We start from the raw sequence: 22364 nt of genomic DNA, 5'->3' as shown, positions 1-22364 counted from the left end.
AAAAACCCTTTTTTATGCCACCATACAAGACTCATCTATGACACATAACCATAACTGTTTACCAGATATCAGCTGTCCTCTCTATCCTCTCTCCTCATCACACAGTGTCATCCCCAAAAACAGCTGCGTACATTGTTCAAAATACAAAATGCTGAGGCTCCAATACGTGTGACCAGGTGATTTGTCTTCTGAAAGGATAGCATCGTCTCCAAACTCACAACATCACCATGTTTTCTGCATCGTTTGTCCAACAATACCACATACGCCAAATAATAACGTTGGCTTCATGTGCTGTAAGAAATATCGGAATTTCCAGTTAGTCTGGTAGAAAAACCATGCTAAGTCTTAGTGTGATCGTTTTTTTTACAATTACAATCACCATATTGTTGTTATTATTACCATAACCTGTTTAGTAAACTGTACTATTAAAATCTACATTTAAAGTAAATTACAGTTAATGTGCAGTCTTGCAAAATACGTATGAGAGCAGGTTGAGTTTGTGATGCCGTGGAGCACCTGAAGGCGACATTAGTATCTGAACTTGAGTAGGGCACGTAGGACGTGATGACGTTGTGAGGGATGCTTTGCAGAGTGACTGCAGCATCGAGAAAAACATATAAAGCTTTCAGAAAATAATCATATTAATAAAATGCACAAATAAATAAAGCCATTATTATAAAAGATATTTCTCTGATACTTTTGCACCACAGTTGATTTAATGCAAAAATATAATTTGTCAATGACTGATTTCTCTGATACTTTTGCACCACAGTTGATTTAATGCAAAAATATAATTTGTCAATGACTGATTTCTCTGATACTTTTGCACCACAGTTGATTTAATGCAAAAATATAATTTGTCAATGACTGATTTAAGTATCAAGTGACACAGTACCCTTAGCGATATGATGGCGTTAACTCACAGCTCATTCGAAAGTATTCTACTGCTGAAGGCCCTGAAGTATATTAAACAGTCTTACTAGTCATTATAAAGGTTTATGCATTATTGACGGGATGTAGTCCAAAAACAATTGGGAATAAACAAAATAAAGTAATCCTGAAATAAATGGTATAAAAACGCTGCTCAAATGTGGCATTTAAATTGTAAAGTATCCACAGAGAGATGTCTCAAACCATCTGGTTAAATTACAAGGTGTGGGAGAGAGCAGTTGAGTTTTCATAAATTCCACATATTGACTGTTTCAGAGGTCAGAAATGGAAAATCGTATTTCCCATTAATGGTCACAGCCCTGAGACAGATGAAAGTAAAAGTCTCACCAGGGTGCATCACTTCTAACGATGCTAAGATAAATGCTTAATGGGTTCCAAGAGAGTTTGCTTCTGCTTTGATGAGCCATATTGCACCTTGACCTATGATGCAATGTTTTCACATTCTTAAATTAACCCTTGGTGTAATTAACTCATTATATATATATTTTTTTTAAATCTTATAAATACTGGCATATGATCATCTGCCTTTGAATTTTAAAAGGGAAAATAAAGGGGTCAAGACAGAAATAGTGAGGAGCAAAGAGACAAAATAAAAAGAGCAAACCCCAAACCTAAAGTGCAATGCACATTTACTATCATTGAATTTTAGCCTGAGAAGTGAAAAAGCCTATCCTTGATTTATATCTGTGAATGATAATACTATATATTGATTACAAGCTCAAATAGGCTAATAGTTGTCTAGCTGCTGTAGCATGAATATTGTGTCTCCAAAATACAGTATGAATGTTAGGACTATAGTCTCTTATATTGTGAAAAGGAACAATATAGCACATCATTATATGCATATTTTTAATAGAATAAGCCAGTAATTGGTTGGTCAATAAATACTTTGTTTTATGCTTAATAACAAGACCGCTGTCCCATCGTGTATTCTTTGGTGCTTGTTTGTTAGTTAGTGGCTTGATTTTCGTTATGATATGTCAACACAGTTCTTGTTCTATTTGTTTCCCGGTCGATTTTGGCAGCTGGTCATTAAACCAGTAATGTTTGGCCTAAATTAATTGACACAATTTTTTCTCAATCATACCTGTCACTGAACCACGCTAAGGGTTGAGCAACACACCAGAGGTTCTGCCTGTCTGAACTGGTGAGAGTATTATTTCTGCATTCCACTGCTCTTCTGTTGTAACTCTGATGAGGTCCGGGTTCGCTCAGGTCCATGACGACCTTACTGTGGATTTACTCCAATTATAATATGTGGGCAGAGTTTAGTCACAGACTTATCAAAACAGTCAACAGCAATGCAGTCAAACCCTCCAAAGTGTGAGTTAATGTAGGCTTAAGCATGCATGTGTTGCTGTAACACTGATAACAAGTATGACTAGCCTTCTTTCACAAGCCACATTTAATACATAATTAGATTAGTTTTTTTTATTTAGCATAAACTTCATCTCATTTTGCACCTCACAACTTTTGAAGGCCAAATGGGCAGCATATTGTTACACATCTTCAAGTTAAAGTGACTTTGATATGGGCATGGTTTCATGGTGTACAAGCACCCTAGACTTTGAATCCAGCGATCTAAGTTAAAATCTCGTATAAACCTCAAGCTTTTGTGGCTTTGTGGCTTAAACATGTTAAGACCTAACCATAAATTAATTTACGTAAACCCCTTTTCAGTATGAATGCTGCACAACAAATGTAGAGTAATTGAAATACATCAATCAACTTGGTTGAAGCTTCCTAGATATATTTATTTGAATAAATCATTTAACGAATAATTTAAGGATTGCACAACCAGTGAATGAATAACCTAGAAGGGCAATTAGCTCCAGAAATGCCATGGGTTCTTCTACAGCCCTTGCTCCATCCTTTAACGAGGTGTCATGAAAAGCGTGCCAGTGTTTTTTTTCCTTAATCATGCTGACAAACAGACACATTGACAAACTGAACCAAAAGGATGACCATGACCTTTGGATTCAGCTATCAGAATTCTTCAAAACTCTCTCTTGCGTGGCTTCAAGTCTTTGGTTCTTTTTCTTTATTTTTTATCGATTTTGTAAATTAGTGAACTCAGTTGTCTCTGAGTCTTCACTTGAGGGGGTTGAGGAGGAGGAATTAGTGGTAAATGAACAATTTTTAGATATGCAAGATCTACAATATGCCTTGGCAACATGTACATAGCTTTTATTACCTTCCTATGGCTGAATCAGGGTAAAGGTCAAGCAAGTTTCTTCTCACTTACCTGACTTGATTCGGTGTTATATAGTTAGGTCACAGGCTGGTAATGAGTAACTTATGATATAAGCCATGTGTGAGGCACAGAGTGAGAGAAAAGAGACTCTGGCCTATAAAACAAATCAACATTGTTGGAAATATTGGAGTTTTTTTTAATAATTAACATGAAAAATCTAGCAGTACATTAGCAATTCAACAACAAATATGATAAGCTTGTGAGGATGTTTTACAACTAATAATTGCAGTGATTGATGAGAATACAGGCTTTGTTTTAATGTAAAATATATTCATTTCAGTGATAGTACACAGTTTAGAGATTTTCTTTAAACATAAAGAATACAGTCGTATTCTATTATACAGAATATTGCAGTAAAGACACTTGATTGTTGTAAATATGTTTTATTCCTGCTATTGATGATCCTTATTCATCTGCTGGTGTGGCCATGGAAGGGCATTTGGGACGTCCAGAAGCAGGCAACAGGTTTTCCCAGTAGTCTCGACGAGACCTAAGACAAATGTAGGTAGATCAGTTGGTTGTAAATCAACAGTTGTGCAGAGAAGAAAGACTTTCCCCAGTTATCCTGAATCACCATTGTTGTATTACTTTTTGTGTGAATGTCACTTCTTACTACTGTTTGCTGTCTTTTGAAAAAACGGAGCCCAATCTAACTAAAAGAGCAACAGCTGTTCTGTTCAGTCTTACCTGGCTCTGACCCAGGGTTTAGTGTGCATCTCAAGGGCAGCTCCCCACAGTCCGTGCTTCTCTGAAGCTGGTGGGAGGAATCCTCTCTCTGCAGCCACCTCTTCTGCTATAGCTCTGATATGGTAGGGCTCAAATCCACAGCAGCCACCAATGTAGCGAATTCCAGCATTGTAAGCCTCTCTGGCATATTGATGGATGTCCCAGCGGGTCATTGACCTAGTCTCCAATGCTGAGAGGAGAGTAAAATATGAGCATTTTTTTAGTATAAAGATTCTTTTTTCAAACTGCATATATGGGGTGGCAGCAACACAACAGCTCTAAGCTTACAAACCTTACATGTTTATACTTACAATAAATATACAAAAGGAAGTTTGCTTTCTTATAAACAATAACAATTTTCCCACCTATATGTTTTTTTACTACACATAAGAAAATGCTGACCGAAGGGGAACTCAGGTAGCGAGAGATATCCAGTGTGGTTGCACTCAGGCGTGTGAAAACCCAGTGGCTGGATCATGAGATGAGCTTTGAGACCAGCATTCTCTAATCCTGCTTTCATCAACTTCACTGTACGAACGCATGTTAGAGGGTCCAAGTGGCAATTTATTCCAACAATGTCAGCTCCTGCACATAAACAAATAAAACATGTTCAGATTAAGGAGTTGAAACACAAAGTCAGACTTGAAGTACCACATCACAGAAGGCCAGTTTACCAGCTCTGACCAGTCTGACAGCACACTCTCCAGGTGGGACTCCGTGCATGTCTCCTTGAGGGGAGATGCACAGTGTTGCACCCACTGGTTTACCGCTGGTCTTCAGCACCTCCACTGCCCACACTGCCTCTTCCACGTGCTCAAAATACTGCAGAGAAAATGCAAAAAATAAAGCTAGGCTTAAGAAATAGGCAGTTAAAGATAGAAGTACTGAAAATTGTATTTATCAATTGATTGATTTTTTGCCACAATTTGCTGAAAAAAATAACACCCTCGATAATCATTTTGATTTAGTTCAGGTCCAGTCTCCACCAACCCATTGGAAAGATATATCTGCCTCTTTAGCTGCTTACATGCTCGACCTTCTTCACCAGCTAGTTGCTGACTTTTTTGTATGTGTCACTAAGGACTTGGCAGGTAACCCAAGGGTTTATCAGAGGTAATCAGAACAGTGAGATACAAAAGGGAACAGGTTATGTATTAAGCTGCCCAGTCATTGTTACATTATCATTATTATTACAATCATTTGATTCATTGTTGAGATTAAAAAAATACTTATCAATGCAGGTTTAAGCACATTACAATTGATTATACATAGTTATTCCCCTTGTAAATAAATATACAATTATTCCTCTTGCTAGTCATACCTCTACTATAAAGAAATCAATGTCCTTCTTGAGGAAGTCGTCCATCTGCTTCTTAAAGATGGCCTTGACTTCAGTCTCACTGTGGCTCGTCACATAACAGGGAGTCTGAGACACACCGCCAGCGACCAATGCATCCCCCTCATTGGCTACCTCCCTGGCCAGGTCACAAGCTGCCTCATTGATCTGAGCCCCCTGGATAGGACAAGAGCAGAGTGGACTATCAGACTGATATGGGGATCATTTGTATCATGCAATGTAAACAGAACAATGTTGTTGTTCGATTTGGTTTTGTACTGACAGTAATGTTGGTGACATTGCCACTGATCTCCAGTTTATCCTCACTGCAGTAGAAGGTGAATGTCTGAAGCACATTGGCTCCCGCTCTCAGGAACTCCCTGTGCAGCTGCCGCACTGACAGACAGACAGACAGAGAGAGACAGAGGGGTGACTTCTGTGAAATAACTCAAAAGTAAGGCCATCTGTCAAAAAAAAGTTATGATTTTACTTTATATTGCGATTACAGGGTGCATTTTTCAAAAAGAGTGTTAAGTCAAAGTATTATGAACTAACTGACCAACAGAAAGCTTTGGGCCTAACTTATTACTGCAGGAATACTAATTGGTGTCTGTGAAGACACAATGTAGGTGTCATTTATAGTCTGTTGTGTAAACTTTAATGGAAACTTGGAGGTGACAGATTAAACATTCAGAGAGTGGGGTGTGAAGTGGGGCAGATTTTTGCCCCTCGGTTCGTCCAGCCATTGGCGGGGTTTATACCTGCTTCAGGATGTTCAACAGCTGCCTCAGGTGTCCAGTGTCCAGCCTTCACATAGCCACGTCGCTCTAGCTGCATCACATAACCTCCATCACCCACAACCACCTCCCCAGCATTAAGTCGCTCCAAGATACCCTGAAAGCACACATACACACACAAACACACACCAACACAAACGCATGCATATAGATACTGTACACATAAACAACATGCATGCACAATCCCTCAGGGCTTAACTAAAATGCACTTGAGAGACAGGTAACTCAGGTATAACCTTACTCAACAGACATTCCATGAGTTCTGCTCATTTGTAGTAAATATTAATTTACATATTCAAAATTAGCAATGTATCCTGAATAATAGACCAACGTGTTAAAAATGCTTAATTACTGCTTACAAGACCTTGAAATAATATTCAGAGTCCGATTAGGTAATATGTTTAGGTATAATCCTCCAATCTCCCTCACTTAAAATGTACAGGCATGGACATTTTTCCATAACTGCTAAATTGCTAAAAAAAAAAATATCTGAGCATAAGCCGAATGACAAAACTGTATAAACAGTGTGATACACATCGTAGCTCCAGGTGTACTTATTTCATGGTAATATTATTATATATATATTTTGCAAGACCTACCTACTCGGCTCTATGCGAGTTTGGTGTCGGTGATTATAGACGGACAACTCACTCAGGTCTCCCAGTTTCACTACATTCCCAGTAGGTCAAATCGCAAGATAACTTTCTATGTTTTTTTTACTCACCCTCCTCTTGTTCTCCATTGCAGACACAATTCAAATCTTTCAAAAGCTTGAAGAACTCTTAAGGCAACTGAGATCAAAGCACGCCAACTGGCAAGAAACAGCAGTGACTGAGTCGCTGTGTACATCTGGCTTTACAGTGAAAAGGGGAGTGAAGGGACTAGATCTCCTCAGGAATTTAAAGGGACATTGAAACAATCAGTACCGAAAATATTTATAATTTCTCAGTCAGACACTTAATTAAATCAGGATGCAAACATTAAGAATATGTTAATTAATGAACAATTGTTTATCTCAAAGCAGAGGTTACTGATGCACATAAAAGGCAGGAATACTTTATTATATTCCTTTATTGATCCCCATGGGGGAAATTCAAGTGTTGCAGCAGCTCAACTACACAGACACAGACAATAAATACACATACTATACTATACAACTACACAGACAATAAATACACATACTATACAACTACACAGACAATAATACACATACTATACTATACAACTACAACAGACAATAAATACACATACTATACAACTACACAGACAATAAATACACATACTATACAACTACACAGACAATAAATACACATACTATACAACTACACAGACAATAAATACACATACTATACAACTACACAGACAATAAATACACATACTATACAACTACACAGACAATAAATACACATACTATACAACTACACAGACAATAAATACACATACTATACTATACAACTACACAGACAATAAATACACATACTATACAACTACACAGACAATAAATACACATACTATACAACAAAATAAAGATAGAATACACACAGACAATATAAAAGAAAACAGTGAATAAGACTGAGAGAACAATTTTAATTTTTTTTTACACTTGCTTAACCTTATATCTCCATACAGTAACAGATATAGAAGGGCTTCTTTTCAAAAAAGGATTTTTAGAAAAATTAGAGAAATTGCTTTTTGTATTTATTTATTTGAAAATATTTCACAGCAGGTTAAAACAATCAATCAACAATTGTGATAAATCCATGAAGGTGTTTTACAATTAATATCCTTAATAACTAGTAAAGGACAACTGTGTACAATATATCAGGTTAAGAGATAGTGCATACAGTTACATAAAAAAAAGAAAGGAAGCAGTTGATTCACTGATGACTGAGCCCAAGTTGTGTTATGGCTGAGCCAACTGGCGAGACTAAATAATACAGTGAAATAACCAAAGGATTTATTGAGTTTTGAATCAGTACAAAGCATTTCACAAATCTCTGTGTAAACAAATGGCTGTTAAATCAGACCCTTAACTGTCATTCTTGATGTAAAAAAGTGGATAATCTCATCAGACATAGTGTATAAAAGAGATTATTTTTGTATGTTAGATTTCAGCTTTTCTTCATAATCATCAGCTGCTGTGGCCATGGAAGGGCATTTGGGACGTCCGGAAGCAGGCAAAAGGTTTTCCCAGTACTCTCGACGAGCCCTAAGACAAATGCTGGTAGATTAGTTGGTTGTAAACCAGCACTTGTGCAAATCAGAAACATGCAATTACTTTCCCCCCCCTTTTATTTAGCCTCTTTTCTTACAACTGTCACTATGCCACTGCATGTACAATACATACTACTATTTCAGTCTTTTGTTAAAAAAACAGCTTAATGCAGATGTAGCAGCTTAATTTTAATGTAGCAGCTGTTCTGTTCAGTCTTACCTGGCTCTGACCCAGGGTTTAGTGTGCATCTCAAGGGCAGCTCCCCACAATCCGTGCTTCTCTGAAGCTGGTGGGAGGAATCCTCTCTCTGCAGCCACCTCTTCTGCTATAGCTCTGATATGGTAGGGCTCAAATCCACAGCAGCCACCAATGTAGCGAATTCCAGCATTGTAAGCCTCTCTGGCATATTGATGGATGTCCCAGCGGGTCATTGCTCTGGTCTCCAATGCTGAGAGGAGAGTAAAATATTTATGTCTGAGCATTTTGTTATATTGATGCTCTAATCAAACTGCTCTGAGTTAGACTTAAATATAAAAAAATTACAGTTTGCAAACTAACAATACCCTTTAAGTGCTCAAAGAGTGCTCAAAGGATGTACTGCTCAGGTGTGCGTGGTCTTTCAGCACATCTTCAAATTGAGCCTAAGCCTTATGGTCGTCCTTGACCTGTGGAAGACATCATGCCTATTTCCTGTCCTCAAGAAAAAGCAACCAAACACTCTCAGTGACTACAGACCAGTGGCTTTGACTTCACATGTCATGGAGTCACTGGAGAGGCTGGTCCTAAGGCACCTCAAGTCATTAATGGAGCCATCTCTGGACACGCCGCAGTTTGCCTTTACCAGCCCCGCAATGGAGTGGAAGAGGCTATCATCTTCCTTGCACTGAGCCCCATAGAATGCCACAGGAAGTCCCTGTTTGGTCAACATTGTGTCTTGATCCTTTTAAACATTAGCTTAAGTATTGCTAACTTCTGTGCTAGCTGCAATTTATTTATGTTAGCGGTTTCTTGCAAAAACAAACTGATCCAAGACATTACATTCATTTACAAGAATAATGATAATATAATTGAATGAAAACAGTCTTTTCTTTATTCTGCACAAAAGTATTATTCAAATACCGACCGAAGGGGTACTCAGGTAGGCTGGTGTATCCACCGACGTTGCACTCAGGTGTGTGAAAGCCCAGTGGCTGGATCATGAGATGGGCTTTGAGACCAGCGTTCTCTAATCCTGCCTTCATCAACTTCACGGTACGAACACTCGACATAGGATCCAAATGGCAATTTACTCCAACAATGTCAGCTCCTGCACATGAATCCATACAAATAAAACATATTTAGATAGTACACCAAAAACACGATTACATTTTTGCCAACTTGAAGTACCAGAGCATAGAAAGCCAGTTTACCGGCTCTGACCAGTCTGACAGCACACTCTCCAGGCGGGACTCCGTGCATGTCTCCTTGAGGGGAGATGCACAGTGTTGCACCCACTGGTTTACCGCTGGTCTTCAGCACCTCCACTGCCCACACTGCCTCTTCCACGTGATCAACAAACTGCGGGAGTGATAAACACCGAACTTTAGCACCTTACCATCTAGTGTACAGTGTTTACTCTTAGTGCAGTTCATACCTCCACTATAAAGAAATCAATGTCCTTCTTGAGGAAGTCGTCCATCTGCTTCTTAAAGATGGCCTTGACTTCAGTCTCACTGTGGCTCTTCACATAACAGGGAGTCTTGGACACACACCCAGCGACCAATGCATCCCCCTCATTGGCTACCTCCCTGGCCAGGTCACAAGCTGCCTCATTGATCTGAGCCCCCTGGATAGGACAAGAGCAGAGTGGACTATCAGACTGATATGGGGATCATTTGTATCATGCAATGTAAACAGAACAATGTTGTTGTTCGATTTGGTTTTGTACTGACAGTAATATTGGTGACATTGCCACTGATCTCCAGTTTATCCTCACTGCAGTAGAAGGTGAATGTCTGAAGCACATTGGCTCCCGCTCTCAGGAACTCCCTGTGCAGCTGCCGCACTGACAGACAGACATAGAAAAAGGGGCTTTTAATGAAAAACACTGTATGCAAATAAAAACAAGTCCACTTATGTCATGATAATAAACGAGTTAGAAACATGCAGCCTACCTGCTTCAGGATGTTCAACAGCTGCCTCAGGTGTCCAGTGTCCAGCCTTCACATAGCCACGTCGCTCTAGCTGCATCACATAACCTCCATCACCCACAACCACCTCCCCAGCATTAAGTCGCTCCAAGATACCCTGAAAGCACACATACACACACAAACAAACACACACCAACACACACTTGCATTTAGTTACTGTACACATAAAAAGGATGCATGCACAAACATATAGGATATTATAAAAATATCCCCTCAGGGCTAAAACTAAAATTTTGAGCTCAGTTGAGAGACAGGTACCTCAGATATGACCTGCCTCAATAGACATTTCAAGATGAGTTCTGCATCACATAACCTCACACACACACGTCATACACTGTGTTCAAGTGATCAATTACTCAGGTATGTCATACCTTTGGGTCATAAGTTCAATCGAGCAGGTGCACTCTGCACTTATCCTATTCTAGTAGTTTGTAGCACTTATTATATTCGTATTAGTCTGTTGCAATTATTGTTTTCGTAGTAATTTGCCTCTGCACTATACTTTTGCTCTGGTTTATGCTTTAAGATGCTTGTTTAAGAAAGGAGATGCACTTATGACTTCTGGTGACTAGTAGTTCTCTTGAATACCTATGTTGAATACACTTATTGTAAGTCACATTGGATAAAAGCGTCTGCTAAATGACTGTAATGTAATGTAATGTAATGTAATGTAATGTAATGTAATGCACTCGATTGAAATTAGGTTTTGTCAGCCTCCTGGTTTTATTCTAATTAGTTTAGCCCTAATAAAATCAAATTAGCACATAGTAAACAGTACAAGTCTGATACATATCATAGATAGATATTCCTTTTATTTCTTCCTTATTTATGTTTAAATAGCAGTTCTATTTGAATGGAGAATAACAAGCACACTATTCAGCACTGTCATGTCAAAGTTGCTTGATAACTTGGATGTATGGATTGATTAAGTACCTGATCTATAAGGAAAGCATTATAAAACACGTATGTGACGTATGTTACCGTTCTCTTCTTCTTGCTCTCCATCGTCGATAGTTTTTAGAAACACGCCTGAGTTCACTGATATCATAGTCTCGGCTCTTGCGTCACAGAAACAATATCTCGCGAGATTGAGGAAGTTAATGAGAGTTCAAAATCAGATGATTATTATTATTTGTTAATTGCAGAGCCTTGTTTTATTTGAGATGATAATGATGAGAATATTCGCATATTAATAATTATATAATTAGTATTAATAGTTATTATTATTATTAGATGATTATTATTATTTATTAATTGCAGAGCCTTGTTTTATTTGAGATGATAATGATGAGAATAATATTAATAATTATATAATTAGTATTAATAGTTATAAACGTATTATTATTAGATGATTATTATTATTTATTAATTGCAGAGCCTTGTTTTATTTGAGATGATAATGATGAGAATATTCGCATATTAATAATTATATAATTAGTATTATTATTAGTTATAAACGTATTATTATTAGATGATTATTATTATTTATTAGTTATAAACGTATTATTAATTATTTGTTAATTACAGAGCCTTGTTTTATTTGAGATGATAATGATGAGAATATTCGCATATTAATAATTATATAATTAGTATTAATAGTTATAAACGTATTATTATTAGATGATTATTATTATTTGTTAATTGCAGAGCCTTGTTTTATTTGAGATGATAATGATGAGAATATTCGCATATTAATAAGTATATAATTAGCATTAATAGTTATAAACGTATTCGCATGTTTTTAATCAATGAGAATTTCCTACATTTATATTTTTATTTCACTCAGAATTCAACTAAATTCAATGTATCTTTGTATTTGTATCACAAATCATAAACTTGCATTTACTTACACCTACATCTAAACAGAGGCAGAGCTAAGATATTTTAATTGTATGGGTTTTAAATATTGGATTTAATATTTTAAAATGTAGGCCCAGGATCAAGAGTGGGCTTCTAGGCTAAGATGTTTAATTACAGCTACTTTGAAGGACTTTGGTACATGGCCTGTTAGTAAAGAAAGATTAATCATATCTAGTAAAGAGGTGTAATAAGAGAAAGGTAGATTGTTTAGGCGTAGAAATGACTATATCCATTTGGGAATGATCAAAATGTATATTGTTTTAAACAGAAGGTGTGGACTCTGGCACTGCTTAATAAATAGATACTTAATCTACATATGGAAACTGTTAACCTTGAAAAACACTGATACGTGTAGTCTTTATCTTATTATGCCAGTAGGTTAGGTAATAAAGAAGTAACCTCAGTTGATCCATTTGATTTTTACGCGTCATTACACTTCTCGCCTCCAGGGGGCGCTGCTCAAATAGTTGGGAATATAACTCTGACGTCACTTCCGGGCGGGATTTCGAACTGAACACGGATGTAAACAAAACCAGCGAGCGATGTGTAGATGTGACACAACTGATACCTGTAACATGAGTGTGTTTTGGGGTTAATAATGCTTCATATGAGACTTATAATTTTCAAAGTTGTTATCCACAGTCGTAGTTAAGTGAATATTATTTTTAATAATTATTATTTGCAACGTTAGTCTCAATCAAACAAGGTAAGATGTTTTAACCCAGAAACCTCGAAAGTCAACAACATAATCTCAGTTACGTTGTATACTAATCTGTTTACAAAGGGATGTGGACTTTGGTGTCAGTGTTTTTAGCGTTACATGTTTGTTTACTCTGTATTATCCGAGGTGGACTGTATATTAACTTACTTTGCAGATTCGTTACTTACTTGCAAATAAGTCCTGCTGGACAATTCAGTGAGTCACTCACTGTTGCCATTCTTATAAACTAGTTCATTCATTTCTCACCATTACATTTCCACTTGGTGTGGTTGTTTTTCATATTAACCTTTAGAATACGATTTACCCTAAACTTTGCTCTCATGTTTTTGTCTGGATATCACATATATTACATAAGCCAATCTAGTAGCACGTTAATTCATTATTTTGGGTGAACAATACTAAAATGGTTACGCTCCAGGTGATCTGACATATCTGAGTTGATTTTGTCCCGGCAGGCACCGTCACTGTTTTGTGATGGACCCACCTGACAATGTGGGGAACCCCAACCACAGGCTGGAGGCTGTGGCCCTGAATTGTGGTCCTGACAGCTCCACCGGACAGAAAGATACTTCACCTGCAGACATGCTGAGGTTCTCCGTTTGCATCTTCTTTAACACCTCTATTAATATTCAGTATGCAATGGAGTGCTGGTTTGTTGATGAATCACACCCTTAAACAAGTGTTTAAATGTCCCATTGGATCATGCACCCATGACAGCACATTACCTCTTGTAATAAGACAATGACTGGAATCTTGAATTGACTGTTTTCAGAATAAAACAACAGATGTCCAACCAGTGCTTTGAGATGGCAGTACAGCTACAAGCAGGTATATAACTAGCCTTTTTTCCATTATATTGAATTGTCATTAAGTGCACAAAAAAAGCATTAATATTGTAACTAACAGGAAAAAGTAAGAGATCGTGCAGCACATCTGAAGCTGAGAGAGAATTGTAAGTATTTGAAATTATCCTATTGATGTTGATTTAGAATTTTGACCAACTCTAAGATATGAGTCAATTTAAGAGTGTATACCGTTAACATATATTTTTTAATAAATGTTGCAGGTCAGATTATGTTAACGAGCTGGAAAGAGTCAAGACTATTCATTTTAACAGCACATTGACACTGCACAGGTAAACCAATGCCTTATCCTTTTTGATAAGTGATTTTTCCACTATAAAATATTTATAAAAGTTTAATAAAGAAGCACTAAACTTTGACCAATCACTGATTTAACTGGTTTCTTTCAGAATGCAGATGTGGCACGCTATTGGAGAAAAACTGAAACAGAATGATTCAGAGGCTGCGTAAGTCAATTCACAACACATTGACACAACTGTAAAAACATATATTTTTGATTATTTTAATATTTGGGTCATAAACTTGCTTTTTCTCAGTGCCCTGAAAGCTGTGAATGATCGCTGTATGGCTCTTTGTTCACAAATAAAACAACTTCAGCAAGTAAGTAGCCTCATTATCCATTGTGTAGATATTTATTAAGTGTTTGTCTGCAATGATATTGCCGTGTTTAAACAATTTTAAATATAAAATAGTTTTATAACTGTGCTTTGACATCAGAGGAAGTGGCACTCTGTTTATGCTTTATGCTGTCTGGATGCCACATTAGATGAACTAGTGCATTTCTGGCTGTCATTGTAGACAGTATGGCTGAGAAAAGTTGTAAACACACCTCTTTATGACTCTTTTATTAATAATAATTTAGGATATATTCCGGTACTAGAGCAATAGTCTTAAAGTTTTGATGCTAGACTGTCAACAGAATATCCTGGTACCAGAAACTGAATAAAACAATACACTCAAGTAAACTTAAGGCACATATATTAATTTTGTTTTCTTTGTACAATTTTATACATCAATAGTGATCTGCAAAATTGAGAGAATTCATTCTGAACTGGATTCCCTTTTGTTAACAGGAGTCAAGAGATCTTCAAGATGGAATCACGGAAGTACAAAAGAAGAGGCTTGGTACGTTATATGGTTTATCTTAGAAAAGTACAACTAGATTTTTCTTTTTTAAATTCCACAGTCCTAGTTGCTGACATTTTTTTCTGTTTGCAGAGATGAAGCGGCTCACGCATGAGAAAATGAAAGAGATGGATGAGTTGATGTCTAAGACAGGGCACCCAGACACAGAGAAGTACAGAGCTGTGTTGGAGAAAGGCCAAGCGAACCTTGAGAAATACAAAAAGATGACCGTCATGACACAGAACGTCCTCAGGGTAAATACATTGTACAGAAATTGGTTTGAAATGAAATAAAATATCTGTCCGTAAAATGTTTGAAAATGGTTAATGCCTACAGTGACATTTGCAGGTAGTGTATTAATGTAAGTGTTCATCTTCAGGGCATCCTCTTGGCCTGCAAAGTCAACTGGCTAGACGATCCCAAACTTCGAGACATTGCCATGACGCTGGAGGAATTTCCCATTTCTGACTAGAGAAGGAATCAATTTACTGCATATCTGTCTGTATTATATTGTCAAATAAATATCCAATAAAACTGCTAAAAACCAATACTGTAATGTGATCGATTTTGAAAAGCAGTTTAGATGACGTCCAGCTGCCACTAGAGGGCGATACAGGGGGGCAGCAGAGATTTTAAAGCTACTGCACATCCTGTCAACGAAGAAGAACTGGAGGCTACACGTGTTTACTGCAGACAGGCGTATACCTTTTGAATAGTGGTGATTTAGTATTTCTCTATCTTCAACTGGAATAAAATCAAGTTAAAAATGCCTAAAGTCAAGGCGGAGAAGAGAAGCAGGCAGCACCAAGAGGTCAAAAACCAAGGTATGTTCTCCAAAGAAGGAGTTAGCATTAGCATCAGAGCAGACACCACTGTCAGCTGCTTAAGAACATGGGCACACACACACACACACACACACACACACACACACACACACTAATGCATGCTGTGGTTGTCACATCAGTCGCCTGTGTACAGATGTGACTTTAACGTTTATTGAATGAGAGCGACACCAAACTGAATTAAGAAACAACGTTATTTAACCAGGATCCACTGCACTAACAAGTATTGTTTAAGATTATTCCTGAATTGTTTAGTTTATGGTGGTCATTTCCACATATACAGTGTCCACAAAATAACCTGTTAATGTCAAACATATTGCCAATCAAGTGCTGGCTTGAATAAATCCGTTTTGGGAAATTACAAAGTATTGTTTTTATTTATTAGTTTTATCTTGAATTGTAGAATATATATATATATATATATATATATATCAAATCTTGCTCTAAGAAATATTAATGCTATTAATTCACTCATTGAACAATGTTACATTACAACAATGATCTCGGTCCAGGTTTCATTCTCTACATAGATGCTGACTCCTGGGACAAAACCTTGAGACCCCCTGATTTTAGAATAGCATCTACTTCATTTACCATGAAATGCCTTGCTCATTAACATCACACAACCCCGTCTGTTGCAGGGATCATGTTCAACACCGGCATCGGTCAGCACATCCTGAAGAATCCACTGATAGTCAACGGGATCATTGAGAAGGTAAGCTGCACCAGTTCACTCTGATACTGAGAAGTCAGTGTACAGACACTTTGTGAGACGCCTGCATTGGCATCCTGTGAGCAAAGACTGTACTCAGATGATCATTATGCACAGTGTTCCTAAACCCGGGTTGTGGCTTTGTTTTCAGGCTGCCCTGAGGCCGACAGATGTTGTTCTGGAGGTGGGACCTGGTACTGGTAACATGACGGTGAAACTGCTGGAAAAAGCCAAGAAGGTGAGAGCGAATGTTTTCATTCTTGTTAACACGTCTTAAACATGTGAATATATCAAAGGTGACTCGTTGTGTAATCAGATAATGTATTAACAATCTCTTAAACGGGTGTCACAGAATATGTGTTATTGGTGTTACACATGAATGAATCACCATTTTGCAAGTATGAGGTTGTTTTACTTCAATAAGATGTAACTGTTGTTTACATCATGTTGCTGTTCTTGTCCTGTGTTGCATTTGTGTTCATTTTATAGCCATTAAACACAAAGCAAAGAGTATTAATGGAAGAGTTTATCGTGTTTCTTTGGTCAAAATCTAGCTTTGTTGCCAGGGTTACTAGATTTTTAACCTCATGAAATGGTTATTTTTTATCACTTAGATTTTTTTTTTAGTTTGAAAACTTATTCATTCAAGTGTAGCTGCTTGTTAGCTTTATATACAGTCAAAAGTTTTCAAAGTCTTAGAAAGTTGAACATGCTTCTCACTGACCATCATTTTTAGCCCTTTTAACAATTTCGTCGAGCTCACATTTCTCCTTCACCTGTTCTGTTGTGATCTGTGTGTTCTTTGCAGTTTCCTCAGCAGTGATAAAATCATTGATTGTCTCTGTTCAGTCATAACAGAAATTGCTATTTCTGCAGGTGGTGGCTTGTGAGTTGGACTGCAGATTAGTGGCTGAACTTCAGAAAAGAGTACAGTGCACGTGAGTGGAGACAGCAGCACTCTGACACCACATATATACATATATATATATACATATTATCTGCAATTAAATAAAAAAGTGACTACATGATCTAATTAAAGGACATTGTGTTTTCCAACAGACCCATGCAGGCCAAACTTCAAATATTAGTTGGAGACGTACTAAAGACAGACCTGCCTTTCTTTGACGTGTGTGTGGCTAATTTACCCTACCAGGTGAAGACATGTTTCCTCCACACGGCACACAGTTGATTCAGTGTCATTCAATGCATCTATCTCAAACTTGACTATTCTTAATTTGGCAGATTTCGTCACCGTTTGTCTTCAAGCTCCTGCTGCATCGACCTTTTTTCCGGTAAGAATCAACCGGAGGCTCACTAGGAGGGTCAGCTGTGTTCTTTCTACGTCCACATTGAGTATTCATCAACTCTTTGTTGTTTTACTTTTGCTCAGGTGTGCCGTGTTGATGTTCCAGAGAGAGTTTGCCATGCGACTTGTTGCCCCACCTGGAGACAAGCTGTACTGCAGACTGTCCATCAACACTCAACTACTGGCTCGTGTGGACCATCTCATGAAGGTCAGCGTGCACTCTATATTGTTGGTCCAACTTTTCTAACAGCGACTCTCTAGAAAACAGAAACATCATGACAGTGTCTTTAGATATTCCCTCTTATCAACATTTTTCAGTTGTTGCAGAAACTGTGTCTCAGTGTTGATATTTTTCCTTTTGATCAGGTGGGGAAGAATAATTTCCGTCCTCCTCCAAAAGTGGAGTCAAGTGTTGTCAGGATAGAACCGAAAAATCCTCCTCCTCCAGTAAACTTCCAGGTGAGGTTTGACTCTGTTAATAGTTGATTAACTGCTGTGAAAATACAATAGTAAAAACAGGAGGTAAATTGTAGATATTCACCTTTTGTGTTTTCTTTTTATTTCATAAAAGGAGTGGGATGGCCTGGTCAGAATAGCCTTTGTAAGGAAAAACAAAACCCTCAATGCAGGTTTCAAGTAAGTACCTGCTACCTGCTCCCACTGCCACATTAATCCAAGGCTGTTTTATCAAAAGAGTTTGTGTTGGGGGGGAAAAAAACTGATGTTCATGTTGATTTATAATTTCCAGGTCCACTGCAGTGGAACAGCTGCTGGAAAAGAACTACAGAATTCACTGCTCTGTACACAATGTGGTGAGTCATAGTGTAGTTTTTTTGATCATGTTGGACTCTCAAGTGTTTTGAGACGGCGCTTTTAAGATCACTGCTCGAATCTAAAGACTTGTGGTCTATCTTGACAGGAAGTGCCAGCAGACTTCAGCATCACCAAGAAGATTGAGAGCGTTTTGCAGCAGGTTGAATTCAGTGAAAAGAGAGCCAGGTCCATGGACATTGATGACTTCATGGTGTAAGTTGAACATCTACTACTTATTTATTTTAAACCCTTTTTGTCCAAATAATCTAATAAAAATAAATATCTGTTTTTACCAGCATTAATTAAGAGTTGTGTTTTTTGTATTCTCAGGCTGCTTCATGCATTCAACGCTGCAGGGATCCACTTTTCTTAAACGCCAGAGCGATCTGAGGAGAACAGTGCTCTGACTCTCATGTCTGCCTTTATGATGAGTGTACAAAGAATAATGGAAGAGACATTTAAAGAGCTCATATTGAGTGTGCTATTTTACCCTTATAAGTATAGATAAAGTGTCCCTGTGCATTCATTGGGCAGCTTTTGGCAGATGGAAGCTGTATAAACCCTCTTGGTTGTGCGAGGGCTTGCCAGTGTGTGCGTGTGTGTGTTTTTCATACATTGAAAAAGTATCTGTAATGTGTGATTATTCTTAAGCTTGAAGCAAACTACAGCTAATAAATCTGAGCTTGTGATAATGGTAATAATTTGTGTGCAGTCTCCTTAAAATGAATTCAGATTGTACAGAAGTCTTTTTTCTATGCAACTCTTTTCTTGTTCTTTGTGAACATCATCTGACAAGCTATGGCTGCGACTATTGATTACTTAGGCTGAGGAGTAAAGCGGGTCGTCCACTAATCGGAAGATTGGTGGTGAGATCCCAAACTCCTCCTGTCTGCAGGGCTGTGATCGGTTTGAGTTTATATTTGAGTATATATTTAGACATAAATGGCCTGTTGGGCAGGCTGGCACCTTACATGGCCGTCATCTTCCACCAGTGTATGAATGTGACCGGACAGGCGCTATATGAATGTAAGTCAATTTACTATAATTTTGCTATTAAATAATTGTTGTTGAATAAAAAAAAATTCAAAACATTTTATTAATTCCCATCACATTTACCGAAAGGGAGATTATTCAAAATATAAAAAAAAACAATTAACTGACTGACAATCAGCACTGTCTGTATTAATGCCAGTGAAGTGTCCAGTTGTAGTTAATCACTTTGGCCGTTAGAGGGCGATGAACACACTGGTCATGACGATAATTGACGCCGCCGGTGTCAAGTTAGAACAACACAGCATACTGGTGCTTCCGGTAAGACACATACAAAATAAAACTAATGTGGAATCTGAAAAAATTGGACCTTATAAATCGTCGTATGCCATAAAAAGTGTCATAAAGAGAAATATTATAGTATGCAATAATATAGAATGCTGTAAATCTGTCAAATATGGTCATACTATTGTCATAAAAGTACCATAAACATGCCATAGTATTTTTGCTATAATAATGTCAGTACAGTTTACCATCAATAAATACCATAAAAAGTCATGGCTTAAAAGGCCATAGTATAGTTTTTTGATAAGTCATAAAAATGTCTTTGTGTAGTACGTGAAGGAAGCAAAAAAAGTTATATAAAAGTCATAGTATAATATGCCTAAAAAAAAGAAAAGTCACAATATAGTATGTCTGAAAAAAAGCATTAAAAAAGTCATAGTATAGTATTTTTTTTTTTGTAAAACACTAAGAAGTTATAGCATAGTATGTTAAAATAAGGATAAAACAGTCATAGTAAAATACAAAAAGTAAGTAAAAAAACACATAGTATAGTATGTCCAAAAAATGGAATTAAAAAGTAGAGAATGTTGAAAAGGTCATAGAATAGTATGTAAAAAAATGTCATAGTGTGGAATGTAGAAAAAGGCAAACAAAGTCATAGTATTGTAAGTCAAAAAAAGTTAAAATAAATTCCATAACATATTAATTCGGAAAAAGACATAGTATAGTATTTAGAAAAAAGCTTTTAAAAAGCATTAAAAAGTCATAGTAAAGTATGTCGAAATAAGGCATAGTACAATTCCTTGGAAGAAAGTGATAAAAATGTCATACTATTTCCTAGTATGTCACAATGTAGTATGTCAAAAAAAAAAAGCCATAGCATATTATGTCGGAAAAAAAGTTGTTTTAAAAAAAATAATGGTATAGTGTGTCAAACAAGAATAAAAAAGTCATAATTATAGAATGTCAAAAAAAAGCATTAAAAATTAATTGTATTTTGTCATACTATTTCAAAGTATGTAGTGGTGTACCAAGAAGGCAAAAAAAAAAAAATCATAGCATGTTGAAAAAACGTCATAAAAACGTGATATTATAGTACGTCAAAAATATCATTAAAAAGTAATAGTATCGTATGTTGAAAAAAGTATAAAAAGAAGCCATAGCATATTATGTCAACTTCGAAAAAGTCCTGGTATAGTAGTTAGAAAACAGTTTTAAAGAAGTCATGGTATAAGATAAAATAAGATAATCCTTTATTAGTCCCGCAGCAGGGAAATTTTCAATAGTAGTTAGAAAAAAGTTTTAAAGAAGTCATGGTATAGTATGTCAAAAAACCATGAAGAAGTAATATTACAAGTAAAATTACAGTATGTTAAAAAAACAGCATAATATTTAAAAACAAGGCATTCGAAAGTTATATTAAAGTATATTATAATTAATTAAAAAAATCATAAATAAGTAATTGTATAATATGTCAAAAAAGGTATGAAGAAGTCATAGCATAGCATGTTGAAATAAGTCATAATACAATTCCTTGAAAAAAAGTCATAAAAATGTCTTGGTAGTGTGTAAAAAAATGAAAAACTCAAAGTGTAGTACGTCATAAAAAAACGTTCTGAAAAGTTATAGTATTGTATGCCATTAAAAATATTATTAAAGGTCAAAGTTGTTGTGCGATAAAAAAAAGTAAAAGTAAAAGTATAGTTTACAAAAAAAGTCATAAAAAAGTTTGAATGCGATCCACAAAATACAATAAACAAGGCATAGTATAATGTACCGTAAAAACTTCATTAAAAAGTTATCGCGTAATATTCCATAATACATGTCATAAATAAGTCATCGTATAATATGCCATGAAAATCTTAACTTAAAAAAGCCATAGTATAGTATGCCATGAAAGATACTTTTATAGTAATTGTATTGTGTGGCAGAAGAAATGTAAGGATAAAGTATAAGTTTAAAAATGTCATGAAAAATTATATAAAAACTCATAGTATTCCATGCCAATGGCATTATTTTCAAAATAATGCCACAAAAAGTCAGAATTGTATGGCATTAAATATAACCATATAAAGGTTATAGTTTAGACACCACACAAATGTCATATAAAACTATGTCATAAAAAGTTTTTAGTAAAATCGTGGTAGAACATGTCATGAAAAAACCATAGTATAGTTTGACATAAAAAGTTATAGTCATAGTAAAGTATGTTGCATAAATAGTCATTAAAAGGTCAATATTGGTACATCATTAAAAGCGTTGAAACATTTGTGGTCCCAGTGACCTTTGACAACCAAATTCTACTCAGTTCAATCTCGAGTCCAGGTGGACGTTTGTGCCAAATTTGTAGAAATTCCCTCCAGGTGTTCATGAGATATT

The 22364-nt window shown here is 36.5% G+C and overlaps 4 protein-coding genes across 5 annotated transcripts; 2 read left to right on the top strand and 2 right to left on the bottom strand.

The window, feature by feature from the left end:
• Positions 1-3149: 3149 nt before the first annotated feature.
• Positions 3150-6918, bottom strand: LOC129100667 (betaine--homocysteine S-methyltransferase 1-like). The gene is made up of 8 exons (XM_054610107.1): positions 6789-6918; positions 6029-6161; positions 5551-5663; positions 5253-5444; positions 4606-4753; positions 4334-4516; positions 3893-4121; positions 3150-3695 (listed from the first exon to the last, which is right to left on the bottom strand). Exons 1-8 carry the CDS (start codon positions 6804-6806, stop codon positions 3611-3613), a joined length of 1101 nt encoding a protein of 366 aa, XP_054466082.1. The 5' UTR covers positions 6807-6918; the 3' UTR covers positions 3150-3610.
• Positions 6919-7749: 831 nt separating this feature from the next.
• On the bottom strand, positions 7750-11506 carry LOC129100666 (betaine--homocysteine S-methyltransferase 1-like). 2 transcript variants are annotated; one of them, XM_054610105.1, is made up of 8 exons: positions 11450-11506; positions 10433-10565; positions 10211-10323; positions 9913-10104; positions 9689-9836; positions 9403-9585; positions 8499-8727; positions 7750-8273 (listed from the first exon to the last, which is right to left on the bottom strand). In XM_054610105.1, exons 1-8 carry the CDS (start codon positions 11471-11473, stop codon positions 8156-8158), a joined length of 1140 nt encoding a protein of 379 aa, XP_054466080.1. In that variant the 5' UTR covers positions 11474-11506; the 3' UTR covers positions 7750-8155. The 2 variants fall into 2 exon arrangements, with proteins under 2 accessions (XP_054466080.1, XP_054466081.1); XM_054610106.1 differs by having other exon boundaries at positions 11402-11452.
• Positions 11507-12849: 1343 nt separating this feature from the next.
• On the top strand, positions 12850-15574 carry cenph (centromere protein H). Its single transcript, XM_054610109.1, has 10 exons — positions 12850-13034; positions 13505-13639; positions 13822-13877; positions 13956-14001; positions 14116-14184; positions 14302-14358; positions 14449-14512; positions 14986-15037; positions 15131-15291; positions 15417-15574. The coding sequence occupies exons 2-10, from the start codon at positions 13524-13526 to the stop codon at positions 15507-15509; spliced, it is 714 nt and encodes a 237-aa protein (XP_054466084.1). The 5' UTR covers positions 12850-13034; positions 13505-13523; the 3' UTR covers positions 15510-15574.
• A 94-nt stretch (positions 15575-15668) lies between these two features.
• Positions 15669-19735, top strand: dimt1l (DIM1 dimethyladenosine transferase 1-like (S. cerevisiae)). The gene is made up of 12 exons (XM_054610108.1): positions 15669-15861; positions 16521-16594; positions 16743-16829; positions 17468-17529; positions 17651-17744; positions 17834-17883; positions 17982-18105; positions 18264-18356; positions 18469-18533; positions 18646-18709; positions 18817-18923; positions 19041-19735. The coding sequence occupies exons 1-12, from the start codon at positions 15804-15806 to the stop codon at positions 19081-19083; spliced, it is 921 nt and encodes a 306-aa protein (XP_054466083.1). The 5' UTR covers positions 15669-15803; the 3' UTR covers positions 19084-19735.
• The last annotated feature ends 2629 nt before the right edge of the window (positions 19736-22364 follow it).

This window comes from Anoplopoma fimbria, chromosome 13 (assembly GCF_027596085.1).
Source record: "Anoplopoma fimbria isolate UVic2021 breed Golden Eagle Sablefish chromosome 13, Afim_UVic_2022, whole genome shotgun sequence".
In the NCBI taxonomy this organism is placed as follows: Eukaryota; Metazoa; Chordata; class Actinopteri; order Perciformes; family Anoplopomatidae; genus Anoplopoma; species Anoplopoma fimbria.
This window is presented reverse-complemented; position numbering and strand designations above follow the sequence as displayed.